Source organism: Vanessa tameamea, chromosome 16, assembly GCF_037043105.1.
Source record: "Vanessa tameamea isolate UH-Manoa-2023 chromosome 16, ilVanTame1 primary haplotype, whole genome shotgun sequence".
NCBI lineage: Eukaryota > Metazoa > Arthropoda > Insecta > Lepidoptera > Nymphalidae > Vanessa > Vanessa tameamea.
In genome coordinates this window covers 1,506,771-1,526,111 of record NC_087324.1, presented here as the reverse complement: position 1 = coordinate 1,526,111, position 19,341 = coordinate 1,506,771, and the positions used below count along the sequence as shown (strand labels likewise).

At 35.3% G+C, this 19,341-nt stretch overlaps 1 protein-coding gene across 1 annotated transcript in view; it reads right to left on the bottom strand.

Moving 5' to 3' along the window:
* Window positions 1–2,796: 2,796 nt before the first annotated feature.
* The window catches only part of LOC113393722 (pre-mRNA-splicing factor ATP-dependent RNA helicase PRP16), a 112,140-nt gene continuing 95,595 nt past the window's right edge, over window positions 2,797–19,341 (bottom strand). Inside the window, exons 12-21 of the mRNA XM_064217385.1 lie at window positions 17,634–17,813; window positions 7,923–8,006; window positions 7,512–7,662; window positions 7,320–7,417; window positions 6,440–6,667; window positions 5,947–6,118; window positions 5,533–5,674; window positions 5,160–5,320; window positions 4,512–4,752; window positions 2,797–3,943 (exon numbers count right to left, since the gene is read on the bottom strand). Of these exons, the coding sequence (XP_064073455.1) occupies window positions 3,757–3,943; window positions 4,512–4,752; window positions 5,160–5,320; window positions 5,533–5,674; window positions 5,947–6,118; window positions 6,440–6,667; window positions 7,320–7,417; window positions 7,512–7,662; window positions 7,923–8,006; window positions 17,634–17,813 (1,644 nt within the window). The 3' untranslated portion in view covers window positions 2,797–3,756. The remainder of the gene's footprint in view (window positions 3,944–4,511; window positions 4,753–5,159; window positions 5,321–5,532; window positions 5,675–5,946; window positions 6,119–6,439; window positions 6,668–7,319; window positions 7,418–7,511; window positions 7,663–7,922; window positions 8,007–17,633; window positions 17,814–19,341) is intronic.

Below are 19,341 nucleotides of genomic sequence, written 5' to 3'. Positions count from 1 at the left end.
ATATCAAGAATAATTATAAGAAGTTATGGCCTTTTATTCAGATTAATTATTTACGTATATTTGCTTCTTACTTGATTTCTGCAGATCTGTTTGCCGGTCATTATTTTCTCATAAGAAGTCTTGATCAATCCAACTCTTTGAATTTCGAATATGGGACTTAATAACGACCCATGCCATATTTACAAATTAAAACTAAAGTTCTATATCTCTAAATAGAGCATGTGGACAATTTTATAATTAGACATTAACCGAAGACGTGAGCTCAAATCCAAACAAACACATTTTCAATTTGTGTCTGTAATTCCATTTCATGCTCAAAAGTGAATGAAGTCTGCAGATCTCCTAGGCTCAAGTCTAGTTACACACTAAGTTTAAGCAGAGAATAGTTAGGCGGTTGGGTGATCTGAAAATAAGTGATACTTAAAAACACTGGTGTTGTAACCTTATTAAATCCCTTACATCGTCAGTGGAACATCGTTTCCATGGTAATCGTAATCAACCAACCATGGGGACTAAGATGTATGTTGCACTAGCTTAATCAGCCTTCAAACCGGAACACAACAATACTAAATATTACTGTTTTGCGCCAGAACATTGATGAGTGGATATTATCTATTCAGATGAGCTTGCCCAAAGCTGTACCACCATGTAAAGCAGTGATTCCCAAAGTGGTCCAGGTGGCCCCCAGGGGTCCACGGGAGACTTGATGGGGGTCTACGTAGGCGTGAATAAAAAATGGGGGTCCATAAGATGTTAATGTGGGTCCACGAAAATTTATCTGCTTTTGATAGCAAAGAGCAAAAATGTAAGCATAGTTTTATAAGGACCTACCTACATTGTTTTAAGTACCTAACTAAGCAGATAATATTTTAATAAGCGACTGTTACTTGTCCAAATTGCGTATTCGATATTACGTACAATTTCGTGTACAGACTTGTAAAGCGCTATCCGCCCGACAATGCTTAATGCTTGTCCAGACAAGAACTTGATCACCACTATAAATACTTGATGCCAAAGGCAAACTCATTTATTTGTTTCCGGAATTTCGAAAAAAAGGTTTGAGAAAATTTATATCAGTGTTTGCTAGTGCCGGAGAAAAGTAAGTACCTACCTTTTTTTGTTATAGTACTTAAGTATTTTGTTTACGTGTACTAGTCGGTTGATCACAACTGCTTGTATAGATAGGTAACTTAGTAACTTACAGATATTTTAATTGTCCTCTTTCGATTTGAAGACAAACACAGCACGTTATATTCAATTGTTTTTTCACGAGAGAAGCACTACCTCTCTAAATAGGCCCGTTAAGCAATATTGCAGAGCAATTAATTTTGTAATTTTTATTGCAAATAACTACTAATTTTATAAAACAGTAATTTCACAATCATTTTAAATTTATTTTGAAGTAACTATTTTATCAAAACTATTCCTTTTCGGAAAGAGCGAGCGGTGCGCGGGCGACGGGAAAAGGGCGGGGCTTGAGCCTCGATGCCATTTTGTCACGTTTTAACAAAGAAGCCGCAGACAAAAAATACGGAAATACGCGGAGCGCGTGAACTCATTGATTTGATGAAATGTTAGTTATCGTTTTTATGGACAATTTTGGGATTCCGACTTTTAATTTTTCCTACACAAATATGATCAGTATTCGATACTGAGTACACCAATTTTTATTTGTACTATTAAAAATTAGTGGTAAATTAGGTACTTTAAAATTGATACCGTTTTGTGAAAACGTCTTTATTTGTCTTAGCGGTTTATTAGTTGGTCCCTTTACAAGCCGTAATTCTATTTCCGCGTGCTGACAAAGGCTGCGGTGTGATACCTATATTCAGAAAAAAACTTGGTTACTAAAACATTTTTTTTACAGATAAGGTAACTGACGAAACAGCAAAGAAAAAATGTTGACAATATAGTGTCGATTATTTGAAATATGGTTTTGTTCCATCAGAGGCAGAAAAACAATTGCCCATGTGCCTATTATGCAACAAAGTTTTGAGCAATGGATTTTCGGTTATTGCTCACAAAAATAAAGCCAACCGTTCCAACCAACCAAGCCAATTGATCGTTTGCTGACATTCCATTAATTAAAATTATGACCTAAACCTATATTACCTTATTATTTTTCTTGTAATTCTATTAAAAAATAAATAAATTGTTATAAAATGTACCATTTTTCGTTTTTATTTTACCTATCGGAATATAGGGACAGAACTCAGAAGCGACACAATTTTTATTTTTTGGCGACTTTAAGAATGTGGTAGAAATGTAGCAGCACTCCACCGAAACCAGTAAAATTTTGAAAGTGGTCCACGAGAAAAATAAGTTTGGGAACTACTGATGTAAAGCTTCGGTCGGGCCAGTAAAAAGATTTTAAATTGTTTTCAACACATTTTTAATAACAAGTTTCCCGTGCCTCGAAAAGTATCTGAAACAGCTGGTTCTGAACTACGCCTGAACTCTCTCCGGTTTCGGATTGTCGTCAAATCGAATTCTGAGTGCACGTGTGTTGGTCCACACACTCGTGATGTTGGCTACTGTCTGATGAGAGATGGCTGCAGTTATCGAAATCGGTCATATCGGTAAGTAATTTGTCAAATCATTAAAAAGTAGAAAACTTGTCTATGTCTAAATGTCATAATAATTGCGTAAATAGTGAATTAACAATTAAAAATAACTAATAACAGTGATAATAATGAGGCAACCATTATTATCACAAAATAAAAGTTATGAAACTAAGAATTTTTTAAATCACTATTAAAGGAACCACAAGGAAATATTTTAAGAAAAAGATAAGGCTTATAAAAATATATTTTATTCGAAACAATATCTTATACATCATGTAACTTAAAATTATTACATCATTACTTCAATATTTTTCTAGATTGTACTTTTGTAAAGTATATTTCTACATTATTAAAATTACAGTTCGATGTCATAACCGAAAAAAATATTTTTGACTGGCAACATAGGGTTAAACTGTTAACTGAGGGTACTCAAATTGTATAGTGAATTATGTTGAAGTATTCAAATGTTTTATAATATTGAAACTTTTTATTCTACAAAAGCCCGAGCTCAGACTTAGAGGCCGTGATTTTTTTGGGATTTACTTGGTGGTAGGGCTTTGTGCAAGCCCGTCTGGGTAGGTACCACCCAGTGATCAGATATTCTAAAGCTAAACAATAGTACTCAGTCCATACTGAGTTACACTGGCTCAAGGAACATAACATCTTAGTTCCCAAGGTTGGTGGCGCATTGGCGATGTGAGGAATGGTTAATATTTCTTACAGCGCCATTGTCTATGGGCGGTGGTGATCACTTACCATCAGATGGCCCATATGCTCGTTCGCTAAACTGTTCCATAAAAAAAATGGGATTATAGTAGGATTAATTGACTTTCAGTTTTTGCAATTAATTTTTCCTGTCCAATGTAATGTTTCTATAGTAAAATTCAGCAGGCATTTATAACATATCAACAGAACAATTATTAAATTTGAAACATAAATAAATATGGCGTATTCCTAGAGTGTAAGCTACCATAATGAGTCTCTTGCTGATTCTTCTCAGTAGAATCTACGTCGCACAATATTAATAGTTTCATAGTCAAATAATTCTTTTAAAACTGATTTTGTCAGTCAAAATTTTTTTAATGGAAAATAGTTCTCACTGTAATATAAATAATGGAAAATTAATAAAATACTACTGCGATTGATTCTTAATAATTACTACGAAAATTGATTAAAAATATCACGAATTGCGTTACAATCCGAGCCGATGCGGAGTCCGACGAGGCGTGCTGAGTCCGGGCGTGGCGATCTCCTGCTTGACGGGAACTTCTTGTTCTTTCTTCTTCTTTTCTTCCGCCATTTTCAATTCAGCTTGCTTCATTTCTTCCTCCATACGTTGCAGATGTACCGCTGCTTCTTTGCGCTTGTCACGATTTGACCTTGATGACGTGAACAATCAATCGAATGGAATATTGTGTGTGGATGAATGGATTTGTTACTCAATCATTCCAGAACGTTTGAACGGATTGGCTCAGAGATCAATTATAGTCTAGTCCAGTAGAATAGCATAGGTTACTTTTGATCCAACAATGTATCTAACACCTGCAATTCACACGCGGGTGAGGGAGCTAGTATATCTATTAATTTGGCAAGACTAGTGCCTTTGGGAACAGGCACTGTTGCATCGAAACATCAGCTTCGTTTTATATCAGGGAAGGATGTTAAGGGCTTAGGGCATCAAAAATGTTGCAGTGAACAAACAGTGTAAATATTTCCGATTCGAGCAATGAAATTTAGCAGAAGTAACAATTTATTAATTTGAATTGAAATTAAAAAAGTTTCCATAGCATAAAAATACACCTTGGAAATGCCAAGGCGTATTTTTCATTCAGTCACTAATTTAATGATCAACTTTAACAGAGCGACAAACTTTATTTATTTTTGTAAATAAATATTTAAAACGAAAAATTGAACATATTCTCGGATTACTAGATCATATATACTCACTTGCCAGTCTCCTTGACAGAGAAGAACATGGGTCCGAGCTCTGCGAGCCAACGACCGTCCACCGCGGTTACGCAGTGCATGTACTCCTTCGTGGTCATCATAAGCTCGTGGTACACCACGTAGTCCGGGGAGTTTCCGAGGCCGAAGAGCGCCGAAGTGGGGTGCAGATGGCAGGGCATGCCCGTTCTGCAGTTGACGTACTCGCCGATACCCTTCAGACGAGCGGCTTGTTGGAAATACGCTGAAACGATTTGTAAATTATCACCAGCGATACTAAGTCGTGTGGTCCCGAAAGCAGAATAGACCCTTTCCAGATCAAGACGGGTCTAGTAAGAGAAATTGTCGAAGAAGATTTTTTTTACCAAACGCAATCCACCGAGGACGTAATAAGTCTTAGCTACTCGTGAGGTGTTGGAGAACCATATCGCTAATAAATTTTTTTCTAAAGAAGATCACTAAAGCGGCCAATCGTAAATGTCTCCTATTCATGACTGAATTCCTTCAGAATATAGGAACTATATGTTTATAGAGTCATTTTGAAGGATAAACTAATGATTACAATCTGTTTTAATGGAATGACCTAAGACTAAGACGAAATGGGCTTAGTTTAGATCAGTAGACCGTAGATCGGTCCAGCGGCGGTCTCACCGGAGCAGATGCACTTGCGCACGGTGTCCCAGTCGGTGCCGCACGACACGAGCGGCAGGCGCTGCTGCGTGAGGATGTCGCGCAGCTGCTGGCGCACCTCGCGCACCTTGCGCAGCGCCTTCGCGTGCACGAAGTGCTCCGTGCACCACGAGCTCGAGTAGCTGCGGGGGAAGGCAATGTAGCGAGAGGCGTACGCATGCATTTCAGTCTATCACATTACATTCGAATATAATAAAAATTAAACCACTGATACATACAGATTCCATCAAGGAAAAAATATATATAAACAAATTATGGACACTCACGAACTATGGATAGTATTAAATTGAATCTATCGCTCTATGAGTAATATTCACCGATCAAAGATACTCACTTGTTGGACTTCCACTGGTTATACAAGTGCAGGAGCGTGAGATGATCAGATTCTGGTACTTGGAACTTTTCCTTCACCGAGTCGGCTTCCTCCTCCCGCCCTTGTGGGCGATAGAACACCGTCGGCACAGACAACATTGACACTGTAACGATACGTCTCAGTGACGACTTCGTTGATCTAGTGGCCGGCGTGGCTTCGACCATTAACAATGATAATTAGGTTTATTTAGCAAACAATTCTCAATAGCAGCCCAGTGTCCGAAGTTCACACACACATCTGTCGAATATCTGTTCGACCGGGTTACGAGAATGAGGGATTAAGAATACATTTGTGTTTGAGTACAGACTTGAGCACTGTAATATGTCCAACGCTAATAAGTCTGGCCTCAAGTGGACGTGAGGCAGGAATATTCACCGATAATGAGCACTTCCGCGCTGCAGCCCATCTCGGCGGACACAATGAGCATGTGGCACTGCGGGGGGTCGAGCGGGAACTCGGCCATCTGGCGGCCGAGCGCCGTGAGCGCGCCCGTGCCGTCCAGCGCGCCCAGGATCCACAGCTGGTACATGGAGTTCAGGATCGTGTCCTGACACGCAAATAAGGAGAACCGTTAGGTTTTTATGTTAGTATGTAGATGAGAACTAGCCCCTCGTATCTGTAATTACACTGGCTTACTCTGAAATACTGGAATTTGGCGACAAGAGAGAACTGCTGACTCTACCCCAAAATAATAATCATATTATAATTTCGTAATAACCTAGAAAAACACAATTATCTTTATACATACATTCTAATCATATTTTGTTTTTTACTTGTATTTCCAAGTTTTTTTTTGTTCATAACTTTGGAATCAAAAAGTAACTTAAAATCGTAGCAGAACATTAGTGATATATAAAAGATAAGTTACCTGAGGGGGTGGGTCCATAAAGTGAAATGCTAAGAGATCTTCAACTCCGAGAGACTTTAGCAAGAGGACGGTATTAGCCAGATTCGTTCTCTGTATTTCGGGAACGGTGGCTGGAAGCAACTCCTGCTGGAACTGCCTTTGCGTGTAGAGGCAGAAAGCCTTGCCTGGACCGGTTCTACCAGCTCGACCGGCTCTTTGTCGAGCATTTGCTTGACTAACTGGGTATATCTACAAAAAAATAATGTTTGATGATTTTGATTGACGTTTCATTGACTATGTAAAATATGGTGATTATTTCGTACGGTGTCAATATTTACGGGCAAAGGGTAACGAAATTAGATGAGTCATCGCCAATCTTACCATCTGCTTTTAATAATAAAAAAAACTAGGCAAGTGCGAGTCGGACTCCCGCACTGAGCATTCCGTACCACCATAAAATACACAGTGCTGTAACCACAAATGTACGGGTTTTGCATTTTTTCCTATACTTGTTAAGAATATGCTTCAAGGATTGCTTCTTGCCAAATTTCATGATTCTAGGTCAGAGGGGAATACCCGGGAGTGGGAGCGCGATATAGTCGGCCACATCTTTCGATCGCGTAGTCTTAGAAGTTTAATTTTTTACAGCTCCAAGGGATCGCAAGTCTAATATATTTGGTATTAATTTTAAAAAACTTCTTCGCATTCGTAAGAAAATTGTTTTGACGGACAGACAGACAGACGTAAATACGAATAACGAAGTGAACTGAAGTGCTTTTTCACTTAGAGGTACGGATCCCTTAAAAGAGTAGCCTGGTTCAGGATTTCAACCGAGATCTATAAGATAAGCCAACGGGGTTGTTAAAAATTAGTAAAATGTAAAAATGAACGTATTCCTTACCTGCAAGGCGTCCATACCGATTCTGGGATTGTACACTTTTAACTTACAATAGCCACAATCGATGACGTACATAATACCGTCAACGGTAAGAGACGTTTCTGGAAGCAATTATTTTATATTTAATACTTAGTTTCTAACATAATAAAGATTACTTTCCCATACTTATTCATATTAAATTTTATGAGCACATACCAGCAATATTGGTAGCGACAATGCACTTCCTCTGTCCAGGTGGAGCGCGTTGAAATATCTTCGCTTGCAGGTCAGCTGGAAGTTGGGAGTATATCGGTAGGACTGTCAACGGTGGAGCTGTGTCGAGATCTCCCAGACGTTCGGTGAGCACCTGGAATTATTTACAAAATGTTAACTACGAGTGTTATAAAAGACAGAAAGCTGTTGTTTTTTAGTATGGAAATATATTTTTTTGTGATATAAGCGCAATTATCATTGTAAGATTACTAATTATTTAAATAATTGTTACACTATTATAGAACTTTTATTTTTATTAATCACTTGATTAACATTACCATTTGAATGGCTTTGCCAAATTTAATTTCCTATCTTTATTAACAGAATTATGGAGAGAAAATTTGTTCTACTTACCTCACATGTGACTTCAATGTCCTCTTGACCAGGCATGAATATCAGGATATCGCCATCATCGGGTTGTAAGTGTATTTGAAGAGCCTGTCGGTAAAATATAAACATAATCAAAGTTTCTACGCGGGTATGTAATGCGAGAAAAACTTAAAACTATGCCCCCTCTGTTAATAAGGGTATACTTGAAACGGGAGCTCAATTTATATTGGTTATAAATGATTGTAAACAAGGGTTTATAAGTGCAGCTCCGGTCTTATAAGTGAGATAAAGTACATTTCATTTAAAAAGTCTAAGTTTCATGAAAATCATTCCAGTATTTTTTCATAACGAAGACAATAAGAACATAGATGAAATATGTCAAACATAAGACTTGTGATATTAAATCGAGTTAAGAAAATAAAAAAAATAAAAAAAAGTACTGGTAAGTTTTCATTCATTCTTATCTCAATAAGTAACTTGAACTTATCACCTCACCAGGTTAGCAGTAAAACGTATCTGATGATATGATCTTTCGATTGACTATTAATGTATTTTTTTTTCATGTCATTGCATGTGACGTCATCATTGCAGATGGTAAAGGCATACTATGTTTCAGCCAAAGTATTTTCTTTCTATCACTAATATTCTCAGCAACAGCTACACTTATAGAAGAGCCAGCTTAAACCAGTTTATAATAAAACGCTTATTATTTTACCAGTTTGAGCTAGTTCATTTTGGAATAATTCGTTTATTATTCTAAATCAGTTTAAGCTGGTTACTTGTTTGTAAATGATATATTTGCTTAGCTTTGAAGCAAAGGGACCTTCACAGATCAAATCTAATCAAATGAAAATAAATAGGCGGTTTGAATGTAGATCATATCAATCAAATAATAAAATTAAAATTCAACAGAATCATTGATTTAGTTAATTATTATAGAAGTCAAAATTAAAGCAGACTTGCAGAGTTGTTCCATCTTAATATAGAAAAAGAGAAAAATAAAACAACGGAAAATAATACTTCAACATTCCAAACTAGATTTAAAGTAATTTTAAAATGCACGCTCGCTCTACTTTCATACAATCATTAGTACACCGGTAGAGAGTCGTGATGCCTTTGTTTTAACCCCTTATCCCGCTTCAGAAAATATTGCGCTCAGAACTTGCTACGACCGAGGGGAGCGAAGGCGTGTTTTGTTTTAAAAAAAAATAATTTTATATGTATATATATTATAATTTCTTAGCTAACACAAGACGTTGGAATTTATTAGAGTTACAAAAATATAATACTATCTAAACTAATAATATAAATTCAAAAGTAAGTCTGTTACCTCTTCACGCTTAAAGCGCTGAACCGAATTAGATGAAACTTGGTATGGGGATAGTTTGAGTTCCTGGGAAGGTGATAGGCCTTTTCTATTACCCCTCAAAGGGATAAAATGGTTATTGCTATAGGAAGAGTTTTATAGATACCTCAAACGTAACGTCGTAGGGTTGAGCTAGTAATTGATAAAAAGTACTTTTACTCCTGACGAAATTAAGTACTTACTCATTTTATTTCTCAACATTTACTAAAAATCTTTTCTCAGGTGAGTATCGATATAAATTTGACTGCCTCCTCGGTCTAGTGGCTAGATATACAGCCGCAGATTCCGAAGTCCTGGGTTCGATATTAATCATTTTTGTTATCACCTATCAATATGAGGTTTAAAGTTAAGTTAATTATACAATATAACAAATATTGTATTGTATTTATTAAGCGGACGAACAAATGGCCGTCTGATGGTAAATGGTCACCACATATGGGCGCTGTAAGAAATATGAACCATTCCTACCATCGCCAATACGCCACCAACCTTAGGAGCTATGATGTTATGTCCCTTGTGCCTTTAGTTAATATGGCTCACTCACCCTTCAAACCGGAACACAATAATACTGAGAATTGCTGTTTGGCGGTAGAATATCTGATGAGTGCGTGCTACCTATCCGGAGGGGTTTTTATTTCATTATCGAGTATAATTGGTAGGTAGGGCTACTTCAGCCGAGATGGCCCAGTGGTTAAAAACGCTTTTAAACGCGTCCATCTTAAGTGATGACTGCGGGTTCGAACCCAGGCAAGCATCACTGAATGTTCATGTGCTTAATTAATGTTCATACTTCATCTCGTTCACGGCGGTGAAGAAAATGTGTATAATTTCAACGTAATTCGGCCACATGTGTATCCACCAACCCGCATTGGAGCAGCGTGGTGGAATATGCTCCATACCTTCTCCTCAAAGGGAGAGGAGGCCTTAGCCCAGCATTGGGAAATTTACAGGCTGTTTATGTTTTCATGTTATGTTAAATATTGGACAACATCACATACATTACTCTGATCCCAATGTAAGTAGCTAAAGCACTTGTGTTATGGAAATCAGACGTAACGACGGTACCACAAACAGCCAGACCCAAGACAACATAGAAAACTAATGAACTTTTAATACATCGATCGGGTATCGAACCGGGACCTCGGAGTGGCGTACCCATGAAAACCGGTGTACACACTACTTGACCACGGAGGTCGTCAAATTAAGTATTAAGCAGTAGAACTTTATTTTGTATCAAAAGGTGCTATTATTATCTTTTACAAATTTGATCATAAAAAGCAGTGTTATGAAAATCCAAATTTGACCGCACCTTTAAAATACAGTCGAGGTCGTCGCTTAGTTTGCCATTACGGCCGGGCCGACACTTGACACTTTCAATTATTCACTAACATCAATTTTCTGTCAATCAATCAAATTGTAATTCAGACATCTATACTAATAATTTATAATTAATTTTTTACTTTCTTATTAAACAATATATAAAAAAAGACAAAAGGCTTCTACTTTGATGTATTTAACTTGTATATTTTTATCTTTAATCAAATGTGAAGAGTCATACTTCAATGATGAGAGCAGCTACATTTAGCAGCGTTGACATCATTCTGTTATCAAGATCGGCTTTGTATCTTTATCCTATCATTTATAACAAAACATTATTTTAGTAACCAAGCCTTCCCTTTACGATCTGTGCCACAATCTAAATCTCTGCGTACGCCTTACATACGTAAAAATCGTTATAATATACCAGGTTTCAATGTACATCATAATGTATAATTCTGATAATTAATATTTAATGTTTGTTATCAACAAGAGCATTTTTCAGCAAAACACATCCAGTGTTTACACGCCAATATTTAATCACAGAACTGAGAAAATGGCCACTCTTTCGACAATTTCTTAAGACATAATTGTTTACTCGTTCTATGATAAGTTTACATTGTAATATTCACAACGAGCCTGACATTTAACATAATGTAAGCAACGTGTTTGCACTGAATGTTAAGAGTGGTTTAACATACATTTATTTTATACGTGAGTTTGTACAATGTTTTAAAGTATTATATTATAGATATACAATTTTATTAACATGCTGTTACCAGCGGTTCTATATGTATGGACTTGAGAGCTTGGTCTAAAACTTGTATAATACGATTGCTGTCGGTCCGACTTCGTACGAGTGAAATATGGATTAAATTTGTCATGTATATGTCACCGTATAATTGTAAACACTGATAGATTATAATCTATCTCGTGGAATTGTAAACTTTCCAAAGATTGTGAACCGAAACTTACTGCTTACAATTTAACGCATTAATTTTCGGTACTTTACAATCTACCGAAGCTAATTAAAGTTAAATTATAAGAACTCTAACCTAACCGAAATATCACAAGCTATCGAAATATTTGATATTTTGAGTTGAACCACCGTTTCCATTATTTCGGCAGATTACAGTCTCGCGAGATAGATTAAAATCTAACGGTATTTATAATTCTACGGTTATATATCTGAGTTCAATTTTCATACAAAGTTAAAATTCTCATTATCTTAAAGTTATAAAATAAAGTTATGTTCATGTCCAAACTCCAGATACCTAGACTCATTAGATTCGGCTTTTCGACTATTCTGACTATTAATGTCAGCAAGAACAAACGGTTTTATAAGTAGACATTAAATTGTAGTAATAATTTATTAAATTAAAAAGCACACTATGTTCTATTTCACGACATTTTAAACTTATATTTTTCAACTTTCAAATTTTATCAAAATCAGTCTAGCCGTTCAATCATTAATCTGCAATTCGTCTAAAACACGATTGTTATATATTCATATGAGAACTAAAAACTTAATAGAAAATATATCAGAGTAGACTGTTTCTAGATACTCTAAAATGCCAATTAAATAAATAAATTAATTGGTGGTAGAGCTTTCCACTCATCACATATTCTACCGTCAAACAGCACCTACTCGGTATTGTTGTGTTCCGGTTTGAAGGGTGGGTGAGCCAGTGTAACTACAGGCACAAGGGATATAACATTTTAGTTCCCAAGGTTGGTGGTGCCTTGGAATTATATGGAGAGATTAATATTTCTTACAGCGCCTTTGTCTATGGGCGGTGGTGACCACACGATCAGGTGGTCTATTTGCCCTACCTATACGTGTCTTTTCCAAACTTTCTGTAAAAGAGAAGAACTAAACAAAAGACCCTAAAGCTCATTCGTGTCTAGACAGTTAAAAAAGTAAATCGAATTGTAATTAAAAAAAAAAACACAAAATAATCTAGACAGCGAAAAAACCCAAACAGTTTTGTATACTTGAATTAACTTGCTATATAAAACCACAGGACGGTTCATCATGCTGTGGTTTGCGCAAATGTTTAGAGCGTGTGTCAGACACGATCACGTGCCGATATTAACTATTCATAATTATCTCATAACACTAAAAAGACAATAGATGCGTGGGATAATCTGTTTTGATCAGTTATAACTAGATTACGTCTCTATATTGTTTGTTATGCAATTTTAAGTCACCGTTGCAATTGCGCGTAAAACGCGCGACGAAAGAGAATCATAACAAAGGAGGATTTATATATTTGTAAAAAGTAACCGTTGAGTTACTAGGCGATTTTTGTCTTGTAAAATGACAATTCAAAAGTGCTTTTAATAGTTTTTTTACTTTGTGGTAGGGCTTTGTGCAAGCCCGTCTGGGTTGGTACCACCCACTCATCAGATATTCTATCGCCAAACAGCAGTACTTAGTATTGTTGTATTCCGGTTTGAAGGGTGAGTGAGCCACTGTAACTGCAGGCACAAGGGACATAACATCTTAGTTCCCGAGGTTGGTGGCGCATTGGTGATGTAAGGAATGGTTAATATTTCTTCCAACGCCATTGTCTATGGGCGGTGGTGCCCACTTACTATCAGGTGACCTATTTGCTCGTCCGCCTACCGACATCATAAAAAAAGTCTGTTTCAATAAAGAATCGAAAGAAAAAAAACTGAAAATAAAAATATAATAAAAAAAATCTTTCACAATCAAATTAAATACCGATTTAGCGTTCGTTCGGTGCACTTTCTGAAACATTATTCGAACAAAAGATATTATCTTCAATACATCAAGTACGTTCGACGTTTGATCGTATAGATCTCGCTTTCCTTTGATGAAGGCCCGGCGATGATAACCATTAGCAGATTGAGTCAATATTTCTAACATGTCAATACTACAATCTAGATAATGGACTTCATGAAGTAAATTGATAGAATTATGGTACTTTATAACTCAAGAATAGAAGGTTAATTAAAGGACTATTGGACATTCGTCTATGCTCATGGATTTGTTCGGTACACAAACAACAGTTAAAATTAGTTTTGTCTAGTGTTGAAAGAGAAATTAAAACTTAAAACACCTTTTGCAATTTTAGATATATTTCCTATAATTTAAAAAGGAATTGTACTAAACTTATGCATATACACATACTTAGTAGTACTAATATTAACAATATTACGTAAAAAGGCATATGCTATATAAAATCCATCAGACAGACATTTGGTTATTGTTTCATTTGCTTTTAAATTACGCCTCGTAGTCAATTCTTACATACAATGGCGGGAAATCATACACCAGCAATTACCAAGACATAGAATCAAGCAGACACCAAGTTTTTCTCGTCCTGGGATAATTCTACTAACAAAATGTTACTTTATCGCAATGGAGTCGAAACGTTGCCGTTTAACCGTTTTTCTATTATATTATCACAACGATCCAGTTATGGTTTCGTCGAGGTAAGATCGGAATAGAATCGAGAAGGTATCGTTCATCATAATCAGCCTGTATTAGTCCACTGCTGGACATAGGCCTCCCTCAAGGCGCGCCACTGAGCCCGATCATCGGCCTTCTCATCCACATCATCGACCCTTCGTTAAAAATTAGTAGAATTGTCCCCCTGTTTTTATTCTGCGTCGATCGAATGGTATAACGGCAAGCTAATTATGAACGATGCAAATACTATAAAACTGCATTTTCAAACAGTATAGTAGTAGCAATTAAATATATATATTATAAAAAAATTATCACATAATATAATAGTATTGCTGTTTTAAAATATATTAGAAAAGATCCATACAAAACCATACTCATATTATTAATGCGAAAGTTTGTCTGCCTGTTCGGCACTCTCGAATGGCAGAAGCGAGTTTGATAAAATTTGCTATGAAGTTGGAATCCCAAGGTAGGAAATATGTAATTTTTTTCTATCTATCTCTTTCTATAGCTCTGACTCTTTCTATTATATAAGACTTAATATAACAATATTTAAACTTATTTGTTGTTATTGTTTTAATTCCCACCTGGTTTTTTTAATAACCGTTTTATTTCCTGTCATTTATATATCCCAAAACGTTGTGAATTTATTCCATTGTATGTTACTTAATGTATAATACATAGTTAAAGCAAATTCCTTCTAACCGGGTGTATCACGTATCACGACACAGCTCTTTTTTAATATACGTTATTGTCTTTATTGACCCGGATATTATAAATAACATAACGTTATTTTTAATGTAACGAAAGTAACGAAGGGATAAAACGTTAGTTATTAAGTACCGTTACTATATATCGTTTCGTATAGTATCAGTTACAATTTAAGGTGAATAGCCTTCGAATGTGTTTGGGACGACGTGTCAATGTACTCGCGAGGATATTAAATTGATTTCGAGTAAACAACTTTGGCACTATAATTCCAGCAGACTAGTTATCGATCGCGGTTTTACTCGCGGTTTAGTGGTTGGTCGTTACAGTATTCTTTTTTGGAGTTCAAACTTGCCAAATTCCAGTTAAATGTTTTGTTCGTGAAAGAGCAACAGACAGACATACAGAGCTACTATACGCACCTATAAATTTAGATAATATGACAATTTGAATCAATATATTATAGTATGAGATTACACTGAGTTGACCGTGTTAGGGGTTTATGTTAGACACTAGTCTCCGAACAAACAGCTCAGTATTGTCGTGTCTGGTTTTGTATGTATCGTATTTGGTTGGTGGTGGTTTGGTGATTGCAAACGCATTGATGCTTGAAGTTCTATACTTCCTACAATTGTAGTGTTAGTGATGGTGAGTTCTTACCATCATGTGGCTAATTTGCTCTTCTGTCTTTCCATTTTAGTGAATCTAAAATCTCTTGGTGGTAGGGCTTTGTGCAAGCCAACCTGGGTACCACCCACTCATCAGATATTGTACCGCCAAACAGCAGTACTCAGTATTGTTGTGTTCCGATTTGAAGGGTGAGTGTAACTACAGGCACAAGATACGTAACATCTTAGTTCCCAAGGTTGGTGGCGCATTGGTGATGTAAGGAATGGTTAATATTTCTTACAGCGCCATTGTCTATGGGCGGTGGTGACCACTTACTATCAGGTGGCCCATTTGCTCGTCCGCCTACCGATATCATAAAAAAATATATATCTAAAGACTAAGAAATCATCAACCGTCCTGCTGATCATATTGCTTAGTTGTTCCTCTGCATATTCTTGGTTTTTGTACATTCGTTATCAATTTTTCCATCGTGAAACAGTACTATTTAGTATTGTCCTGTTTCGGTTTGAGCCAATCAGTGCAACTAGACACAAGTTACATAATATCTTAGTTCACAAGATTGATGGTGCCTTTGCGATGTAACGAATGCATGCAATTACATCTCGGTGTAATTGTTTGTTACGATTAATCTCTGGAATTACTAGCCATTACCACATCCTTAATTTCGTTTTTATTAGATTATCAGAATATTACGCAAATAACCATTAAAAACTCTTTACGTAGAGATGTCGTCGTTCTGTCAATTTATTGAAGTGAACTATATACATATACAGTTTTGTGATAATCAGTTACAAATCATCACTACACTTATTTATATATCCGTGATACACACATATGTAAATACACTCACACATACAGCAAAAACTTACTACGTGTGTACGAAGAGCAGTTCCAAACTCAAATTATAAAATTTAATACATTTTATAATAATTTCAAATCACCATGAAGGTTTTAATGTTATAATGGCCGATTGTTCGATGTTTAACAATCAATTGTATGTGTGCATTAAATGTGAGACACTTGTAAATGTACACATTTATGTTACTTAGAATACTTCTGAATCATACAGACAAGATATTTGATACTGTGTACATTATGTGTATAACTTTATATATATATATATATATACATATCTACAAGCAGCATCAATATGGAGCAGCGTGGTGAATTAAGCTCCAAGACCTTCTCTTTAACAAGGAGTAGAGGTCTTAGCCCAGAATTGGGACATGATAAGGCTGTTACCTTTGCAAGTTACTTATGAATATGTCGAGTTAAGTAAACGATTTAACGAAAGTACATATTTTTTGTCATATAATTACCTCCGACTATTAGCATAAACAGTTACAACATTTAAAAAGATATTTGAATTAACAATTTAATTTTTTAATTTCCTTTCGACTTTAAAGTTACTTCGAAATATCGAAAGTTATGAATCGAACAAAATCTTTAAATGGAAATCGGCACAGCAGAGTAATCGCAACCTGAGTTCATTGACACCGGCTAGACTTGTATGCACTGTCTATAGTAGTTTCAGATAAGGGATTATCGATCTTATTACAAATGCACTTGGAGATATTGCAGTTTGTAACTTTTGCTTTGAAATAGACTTGTTCTTGATAGTATTTGAATTTAATTGCTTTTATGTATAGTCTAAATCGCTTTCGTGCATTGCGAATGACTAACGGTTCGTTTTTTTTTAATGTATTAATTACGTTTCGTTATCAAATCGTTGTAACTTTATAATGATTCATTTGTTTTTGTTACAAATATTATTGATATCAAATTTATATGATAACGTTTTGTGATTGCTTTCGGACTAGCACGGAATTTATATACTCTGCCCGTACTTAACTAGTCGTACGACTACAAGTTAATATCATTATTAAAAAAAAAAAAAATTATACTCTCAAACTAATCGTAAAGGCTAGAGATGATTCCGATAACCCAAGCATTAGGATGGAAATACTACAAATTTTGTACTTTGTAGATGCGTTCAGTTTGACTTGGAGTACCAGGAGAGCATCATAACATGATTTTCTTATAAGTATAATTTCAATAATTTCCTTGGTATCAAGGTAAAGGTATTATACGTTACTTTTAAATGTTTTTAATAGTATTAGAGCATGAATTATGCAAATAATAAACAGCCGCACCACTTTTCAAATGAAAACTTAATTTTCACATACGACCCTTTACACTGACAACGTATTTTCGTCGGCTAGTCTATTTACTGACTACATAAAAGTTGGACTGATTGTATAAATTTAAGACTTACTTGTTTGACAGCACCATCGACGTAGTCCTCGCATACATTTTTAGCGAAGAACGTCTCGACTGGAAAGGTTCGTCCGGGAATCGTGAATGTTGGCACGTTACCAAAGAACGTCGAGAACTTGGTGGAGTCCATGGTCGCTGACGTCACGATCAATTTCAAGTCAGTCCTCCTTGCGACTACCTATTGACAAAAGAAAAACAATAATCAATGAAATTGAACTTTATTTAACACTAGCTATGTTTACTTTCTTCGCACGGTTATAAGGGTCTAAAAAATTCTTCCTTTTTTTTAGGTTAGGAATCCACGCTAGATCTATCATATCTCGTAAAAGTTTCATCGCAATCGTATCAATTAGGAGCGCACAGACAAACATATAGAATGAAAGCATCCGCCGATTTAAAATGTAAATTCTATTCTATAGAACAAGCGACGAATAACTCGTAGTAAAAAACTGTTTTTCAATTATTATATTGAATAAAATTAAATTTTACTAAGTAATATAATTTTAATACATAAATAATGTCGTATATTTCATGTAATATATATTAAGTCATTACTTTTACTCTCAATAATCATGTAATGTTAATATTTGATGCTTGAAATGTTATGTTATCTTATGTTATGTGATAAATTACAAGTGTGTCTCGCAAACGAGATATCACTGAGACGAAATAAGCGTTTTCCTCACTATGATACTGTTTACACAAATGTCATGCATTTAACTTATATTTACTATATATAATTTTTACCTGCACCGCGCTGTTTTACATGCGTTAAACGTAACAACTCCGCCCCCGTGGGTTATGTACCCCGGTGTTGCCTAATCAAGCTTTCTCAATAAATGGCCTATTTGACGCAACCTTTTTTTTTTTAATTTGTGTTTTTGGCAGAACTACCAAACTATTCAGCTTTATATATAAATAAAGAATACCAGCGTAAATTGATAGTCTATTTGTTACAGATATACCAATGTTGTATATAATGATAATATATTTAAAAAAAACTTGACATTTCATTGCCATCAAATAAAATTTTATAATTGTTGAAGCATCTTGTCTGACTGAGTAATACTTTAACGTCAAAAAATTAAAATAAAAAATGAAAAAGGTGATAATAAAAAAAATAAAACATTTAACAGATGATAAGCATCGTTTGACTAATTAAGAATGAAATTACGAAAACAGCTGAATTAGAACGCTGTCATAAATTAAACATTTTGAAATAAGATTATGAAAAAAGAAGCATCTACATATTCTACTAAATCTTCAATAATATTATAAAGGCAAAAGTAAATATGTGTGTCTGAATATCTGTTGCTATTTCACAGGTAAGCGACTGAACTGAATTTGATGAAAGGCTTGAGAAAAGCTTGAATTCCTTGTAAGGACATAGGTTACATTTTATGTCTAACACCAACGACGAATCCCTAAAAGACTACTATTTGTTAACAAGTTACTGTGATTATCGCATAGCTATGAACTATGCAAAAAAATATCTATATATATGTTACTTTAAAAGCTCGAACAACGGTAAATCTTAAGATTTTCCAGTAAAACCTAAGATTTACCGATTATGAATGGTAAATGTCCATAAAATGTTGGGATTCGAACTTTTACCGTCATTCACTTAGTAAATCTTAGCATTTACATGTTAGGTTATGTTAGGTTGGAATGGTAAAAGTCCGAAAAAGTCGTCTTTTTATAATAAA